This window comes from Microtus ochrogaster, linkage group LG4 (genome assembly GCF_000317375.1).
Source record: "Microtus ochrogaster isolate Prairie Vole_2 linkage group LG4, MicOch1.0, whole genome shotgun sequence".
NCBI classification, from domain to species: Eukaryota; Metazoa; Chordata; class Mammalia; order Rodentia; family Cricetidae; genus Microtus; species Microtus ochrogaster.
The window spans coordinates 56,642,588-56,649,942 of record NC_022030.1 but is presented as its reverse complement, the minus strand read 5'-3'; the positions used below and the strand labels follow the sequence as shown (position 1 = coordinate 56,649,942).

Below are 7,355 nucleotides of genomic sequence, written 5' to 3'. Positions count from 1 at the left end.
GTGAGAGTGTGTGTGTGAGTGTGTGTGTGAGAGTGTGTGTGTGTGAGTGATGTGTGTGTGAGTGTGTGTGTGAGAGTGTGTGTGTGAGTGTGTGTAATGTGTGTGTGAGTGTATGAGAGAGTGTGTGAGTGTGTGTGTGTGAGTGATGTGTGTGTGAGAGTGTGTGTGATGTGTGTGTGAGTGTGTGAGAGAGTGTGTGTGTGTGTGTCTACGAGAGTGTGTGTGAGTGTGTGTGTCTACGAGAGTGTGTGTGAGTGTGTGTGTGAGTGTGTGTGTAAGAGTGTGTGTGAGAATGTGTTTGTGAGAATGTGTGTGAGAGTGTGTCTCTGTGTGTGATGTGTGTGTGTGTAAGAGAGTGTGTGTGCGTGAGTGATATGTGTGAGTGTGTGTGCGTGAGTGTGTGTGTAAGTGTATGTGTGTGAGTGTGTATGTGAGTGTGTGTGTAAGAGTGTGTGTGAGAATGTGTGTGTGAGAATGTGTGTGAGAGTGTGTGTGTGAGAGTGTGTGTGTGAGTGTGTGTGTGTGAGTGTGTGTGTGAGAATGTGTGTGAGAGTGTGTGTCTGTGTGTAGTGGGTGAGTGACTACCATGAGATGTGACCACTAATACCCCAAAAGCCAGGAAGTACCTGAAATCAGAGGTAATTTGGGGTACTGGAACAAGACCAGAGATATAATGGGGCACAGGGTGGCCAGGAGAGGAAGAAGGGGCAAAGCTGTGGGTTACCAGCTCCTTCCGCCACCACTGGCCACTTCTGTGTTTGGTGTTTCGAAACAGCGAGTGTGTGAAATTGTGGGCATGGGAGTCCGGCAAGGATGGGAAGGGTGTGGGTTCCCCCACTCTTACTCACTTGTACCAGCACCCATAGAAGGGGACAGATTGAGACGCTGCTGGGCCTGCTGACATACACAGACTGTGTCAGACACCTGCGTCCTCATGATTCGTGAGTGCTGACCTCTAGGAACCTAGTGTAATTTGAGTGGGGGAGGGTGAATGAGGAGATTTGAGGCAGCAAGGAGGACTTATGGTCTCTGTGGGGGCTCTAGTCTGCCAGACACACTGGAGTCAGGCAGTTCTGAGGATTAAAGCTGAGGGGGCAGGCAGAGCATGGGGCCTGAGCAGCTGAGCTGGGGGCCTCAGCTTGCCCTTCTCTGGGCCTCATGTCTCACAAATCTCCTGACTCAGGAGATTTAGATTGGAGAAGTTCTATGCTCACTGGGAGGGAAGTGATTCTGGAAACCTCTCTCTACTTGACACAGGGATGAAATGGCCAGTTGAGGGGGTGGAGTTGGTGGAGGAGGCAGGTAGCTGGAATCCTAGGCTCTTGGAAGAAAGTCACTCCCGCTTAGCATCCTGGGGTCCATTGCAGGTGACAAGAGCCCCCAGAGGCTGAGCAGGCCTAGCTATGGCTCCATTTCCAGCCTGCCAGGCCCAGCACCTCAGCAAGTACCACCCCAGAAGACCTACTTGAATGAGAAGATTCCCATCCCCAGCACAGAGCAGGTAGGAATGCTGGCAACATCCTGAGGGCTTCCGGGGTCTACCAGATCCTCTGAGATCTTACAGTCCTGGGAGGGGGCATTTCCTGTGACCCACAACAGTGACTGCCTGGGTACTCTGGAGTTATCTGAAAAATAATCACATGGTTCTCAAGAGAACCTCAGCTTTCCCATGAGGGGAAAGAGCCCGAGACCATTTTAGCACTAGAGAAAGGAACCACCCAGGGGAGAGCACGGGGTAAAAGAGAAGCATCCGGCTGATTCTAGGATGCTGCTACCCAGTCTTGCCATAATCTTTCTTTTTAAAATGGATCACATTGTTTATTTTTGTGCATTTGTGTGTGTGCGTGTGTAGGTGTGCCCATGCTATTGCATGTATGTGTCTGCGTGTGTAGGTGTGTCCATGCTGTAGCATGCATGCGTGTGCGTGTGTAGGTGTGTCCATGCTGTAGCATGCATGTGTGTGTGTGTGTAGGTGCATCCATGCTATTGCATGCATGTGTGTGTGTAGGGGTGTCCAAACTATTGCATACATGTGTGTGCGTGTGTAGGTGCATCCATGCTATTGCATGCATGTGTCTGCGTGTGTAGGTGTGTCCAGGCTATTGCATGCATGTGTGTGCGTGTGTAGGTGCGCCCATGCTGTAGCATGCATGTGGAGGTTAGTGGACAACTTGGGGGAACCAGGTCTTTCCTTCTACTATGTGGGTTCCAGGTTTGGTAGCAAGTGCTTTTACCCTCTGGGCACTGGATCAGTCTCTGCTGCCACCTTCTAAGCAGATTCCTAGCCCGACAGGTCAAACCCAGAAACAGGGTTGAGTGACTGCGACCTCAGTGGTCCCCAGAGATCAGTGCCTGTGGTATGAGAAAGGCTGGGGGAGGAGGATCTGGAACCGGGAGGTTTAATTACAACTAGGTCCCTCCCTGGGGACTCTGAGGTCTGTATGACAAGCATGCAAGAGGCAGGCAAGTCACATGTAGGCCAGCGGCAGAACGTGACCCATCCAAAACGGCAGAGCCACAGTGACTCAGCATATCCCATTGGTTCCTCAGGGTGGAGGGCAGCACCATGTGGGTGATGGAGGACAGGGCCTGCTAGCCTGGGCTGAATTTGCCAAGGCCAGCCTCCACCACCCCCACATCTAAGATGGCCTGATTCTGCTTGCTCCCGCAGGGCACATTCAGCCTGAGGAAACTGTGGGCCTTCACAGGGCCTGGCTTCCTCATGAGCATCGCTTTCCTTGACCCAGGGAACATTGAGTCGGACCTTCAAGCCGGTGCTGTGGCTGGATTTAAAGTATTGAAGCTGGGCGTCTATGCTGGCTCTGTGGGGAGGGCCGCAGCATGTTGGTTAAGACCATACATGGGTGGTTTGCCTGGGAATAGGGATTAAGTTCAAGTGTCAAGCTTGTGTGTGTGTGGGGATTTGGGGAGGATGTCCCCTGGGAAGCCCCTCCAGAAAGGAGACTGTACTGCAGGGGGTCTTTCCACCCCACCTATTCTCTGTCCAGGAGGCGCTGTCTTGGCTGAGGGTCTCCTTGTTCCCTCACAGCTGCTCTGGGTGCTGCTATGGGCCACCGTGTTGGGCCTGCTCTGCCAGAGGCTGGCTGCCCGGCTAGGCGTGGTGACAGGCAAGGACTTGGGTGAAGTCTGCCATCTCTACTACCCTAAGGTGAGCCAGGAAGAGACAGAGGGCTCATGGACGGGCAACACCTATGGGTCTCAAACCCTGAGCAGCTCCTTATAGCTTCCATTTAAAATAAATACGTCATCAGCTCCCGGGTATCACAAGCCCAGCTGGCAAAGAAAAACACAGTTCAGTTCATAGTCACGTAGCTCAGGCCTCGTCACTGCTGGGCTGGGGAACACCAAAGTTACACCATGAGGTATTTCAAAGGGATTTTTGTTTTATTCATTCACTTGGTTACTTTTTTTTTTCACAACTAGAGATTAAACCCAGGAGCTCCTAATGCTAGGATGAGCAATTTCCCACTGAGTTACAGCTCTAGCCCTTTCCAAATTTAACCCTGTCAGGAGTCAGAAGGGCTGAAGTCTCAAGGGCAGAAGGTGTCACTAAAGCTGACAGCCCCTTCCCCACACCATGGGCTCTCCAAAGCAGTCATTTGCTTCTAGAAGCTTTCAGCCAGGCTTAAATAACCATGAGAACCACTGGTCTTCTACCCCACCCCACCCCACCCAAAAAAAGAAAGAAAAAGATTAGGCTGGGGTGTAACACAGTGATTGAGCATGCGCCTAGCATGCACAGGCCTGAGTGATTTTAACCAAATTGGAAAAAAAAAAAGACAAAACTCTGATTAGCTCAGATTTCTACATGTTCAAGGTGCCAATTTCTGCTTGGCTTTGTTCTGGAGTGGGTACATACAATTGGACCTAGGACTCATCAGTGCCCTGTTAAACACCACCACACTGAGCTCCATCTTCAGCCCTCTTGACCATTTTTTTGAGATGTGTTCTTACCAAGCTGTCCCAGGTTGTCCTCTTCCTCCTGCCTTGGTTTCTGGGACGTCAGGCCTGTGTCACCGGGTCTGTCTTCTGCTCTAAAGGGTTTCTCTACATCTCAACATGAGACCAAGCTTCCAGGACACAAACCCTCACGAGACGTAAAAATCCCATGGCAAAGCCCTTTAAGTGTGTCTTGTTTTGTTATTTTTGTTTTTCGAGAAAGGGTATCTCTGTGTAGCCCTGGCTGTCCTGGAACTCACTCTGTAGACTCAGCAATCCACCTGCCTCTGCCTCCTGAGCGCTGCTGGGATTAAAGCCAGCTGACAAGCGTAAAAGCCTGCAGTTCCATAGCTCAGCGCAGAACACCACCAGGCAAGGGGAGAATGAGAGGCCCAGCAGCTGGCCTTCTTTTAAGGAAGCAACCTCTCCTCCCCATAGGTGCCCCGCACCCTCCTCTGGCTGACCATCGAGCTAGCCATTGTGGGCTCAGACATGCAGGAAGTCATCGGCACGGCCATCTCCTTCAACCTGCTCTCAGCTGGACGGTACCACTAGCGAGCCCACCTCAGTCCAAAGCTGGCAGGAGCTGCTGTCTCCTCCCCATGCCAAGGACCTCCCTGTGTCTTCTTTATCACCCCCATTCCTTACATGTAGGGCTGGTATGAATCTCTCTCAGAATGTGAGGTGACGCGTGTAAAGTCACACACATGCGAGTCACATAAAACAGGTCAGGGCTCCCTGCCACTCCTGATCCCCCTACCTGGTTTGGCCCTTCCTGGGTGTCTACACAGGTTTGGCACACCCTACACTCCCCTCACCCTAGCTGTCCAGGCCACTTGGGGTCCTGACTCCCCACAGAGGGTTGGAACTCCAGACCTGGCCCACGCTGGGCTGACCTGACCTATGTGGTTTCAGCATCCCCCTGTGGGGCGGTGTCCTGATCACCATCGTAGACACGTTCTTCTTCCTCTTCCTGGATAACTACGGTGAGAGAAAGACCCTCTTCTTAGGGGATGAGAGTGGGTAGGGCTGCCCTCATGGAGCCTTGCCTCTTCCCGGGGCCATGGGTCCCCCTTACTCCAGTTGTATGTCTTGAGCAAGGGTTTCCGGTTTCATCTTCTGCAACACGAGAAAGAACAGCCCGGACCTCACAGGGCTGTGGTGAGGTTTCAATGAGGAAAATATATGTTAAGTCCTTGGCCCAGTGCCTGGGATAAAGTGCTCCAAACAGCCACTCAGAGTGTTTACGGGGCAGAGGTTTGGAGTTTGTCTCTCTTACACTCCTTTGCCGTGCCCCTAGGACTGCGCAAGCTGGAAGCTTTCTTTGGATTTCTTATTACTATCATGGCTCTGACCTTCGGTTATGAGGTGGGAAAGAAATCAGAGCTACGCGTCCTTCCCTTCCTGGGGGTCTAGGGAGACAGCCCTTAGCCACACTACCTGCCTGCCTTTGGGATGGGGTTGAAAGGAGGGCAGTTTTAACGGGCTGACCAAGTTCCTTCCAACAGTATGTGGTAGCACGGCCATCCCAGGGAGCGCTTCTTCAGGGCGTGTTCCTGCCCTCCTGCCCGGGCTGCGGTCAGCCTGAGCTGTTGCAGGCAGTGGGCATTGTTGGCGCCATTATCATGCCCCACAACATCTACCTGCACTCAGCCTTAGTCAAGGTGAGCGGGGGAAGGGATGGAGGGTGGGAAGCCCGTGTCTGATCCTGGACCCCGGGCCTAGATAAGGATGGAGCCATTCTCCACTGCTCAGTGCACATGTAATAACGGGTCTGAAGTGTGCCGGGAGCCAGGAGAGGGGTGTAGATCAGTCAAGGCCTTCGCCTCTAGAAACATCCGCATCCCAGTGTAGGGGATGCAGACAAGGACAAAGCAAACCAGGGAAGAAATTGTGCATGGCAAACGGTACTCACAAAGAAACAAACTGAACAAATCTGGTAGAGAAGACCGGAGGATGGGAGATGCCGTTGCAGACAGGGAAAACGGCAAGAGCAAAGGTCCTGAGGCAGAAACGAACCAGATGCGTTAAAAATGAAGCGTGTTAGAAGGAGGGGGCAGGGGACATCGGGGCTGAGTTAGAGAGGGACCTCAAAGGTCAGGTCCCTTCCTTCACTCACACAGCCTGTCACTGCGGAATGGACCTCTGGTAAGGGGAAAGATGCAGGAGGGGGCAGTTGACCAGGACCTGAACCAGACACTACATAGGGGACCACCGTATAAACGTGGGGGCAGAGGCCATCGGGAGCCTCTCAAACACTTTGACCCTTCCCTCCACCTCTGACCTTCCTAGTCTAGAGAGGTAGACAGAACCCGCCAGGCGGACATTCGCGAAGCCAACATGTACTTCCTGATTGAAGCCACCATCGCCCTCTCTGTGTCCTTCATCATCAACCTCTTTGTTATGGCTGTGTTTGGTCAGGCCTTCTACCAGCAAACCAACGAGGAAGCGGTGAGCCGCGCTGGTCCTACACACCAGCTGCATCTGTGTCCCCGCCATCCCATTTGCCCTCCAGCTTGGCCACGGGTTCCAGGCCCCACAGCCACATCCCCCAGAGCCTCTGCGGGACTCTGGGCTCTAGGGTCCTCTCCCCTCATCATCTCAGCTCCCAGGAGGCAAGTGCCAAGCACTTTGTAACAGTGACAGAGCTGTTGCTTTAGTACCGGGCACCACCCGAGAGTCACAGGGGAGAGTGTGCTAGGAGTCCTGCACCTTGTGCTTGTGTGTACCACACCCAGGGATGATGTGGAGGACAGGAAGCCAGCCACCCACCCATGGGTGCTCAGGGAGGTTCAGAGCTGAAGCAGTACAGGCAAGGATGCCCAATGACCGAGGCCAGGCTGGGGAGGGTCCCCTGAAATGACCTCTAGACGCAGGAGCTGACTAGCTCCTCTTTGTTCTCTGGAGTCTAGATTTGGGTCTGTCACCCTCTAGGAGTAAATCCTCCATCACAGGACTGTCACAATCCCAGTCAGTGCTACATAGGGTGGAGCCCTTTTTGTGAGTGAGGTGGGGGAGGGTTGGGGCAGGGAGCAGCTGGAATTCCCTAATCCTTGCACTTGGAAGGTCTTGCTGCAGGTCCTGAGTGTGTGAGGGTGCACTCTCCCCACCGTGGATGTCACTGTACTGCCTAGCGTGAGAAGTGTGGAGTGTAGGGGACTTCAGGAACTCACTCTGTAGACCAGGCTGGTCTCGAACTCACAGAGATCCACTTGCCTCTTTAATCTAGAATGCTGGGGTTAAATGCACGTGCCTGCCTATTTTCTAGTTCACGTGACCGCAGGGCTCTTTGAGGGAGAGGGGGATGCGGGAATGTAGTGGCTCTTACTGATCGCAGAGACTGGAAGCTCAGTTCCTATGTGAAGCTGCATTTTATTTATTTTTAAAAAATATTT

General features: G+C 52.9%; 1 protein-coding gene across 1 annotated transcript in view; it reads left to right on the top strand.

The window, feature by feature from the left end:
- Positions 1-934: 934 nt before the first annotated feature.
- Slc11a1 (solute carrier family 11 member 1) overlaps positions 935-7,355 on the top strand; it is a 9,629-nt gene continuing 3,208 nt past the window's right edge. Inside the window, exons 1-8 of the mRNA XM_005361639.3 lie at positions 935-941; positions 1,368-1,501; positions 3,050-3,169; positions 4,399-4,505; positions 4,876-4,946; positions 5,261-5,328; positions 5,469-5,624; positions 6,253-6,411. Coding sequence (XP_005361696.1) covers positions 935-941; positions 1,368-1,501; positions 3,050-3,169; positions 4,399-4,505; positions 4,876-4,946; positions 5,261-5,328; positions 5,469-5,624; positions 6,253-6,411 — 822 coding nt within the window. The remainder of the gene's footprint in view (positions 942-1,367; positions 1,502-3,049; positions 3,170-4,398; positions 4,506-4,875; positions 4,947-5,260; positions 5,329-5,468; positions 5,625-6,252; positions 6,412-7,355) is intronic.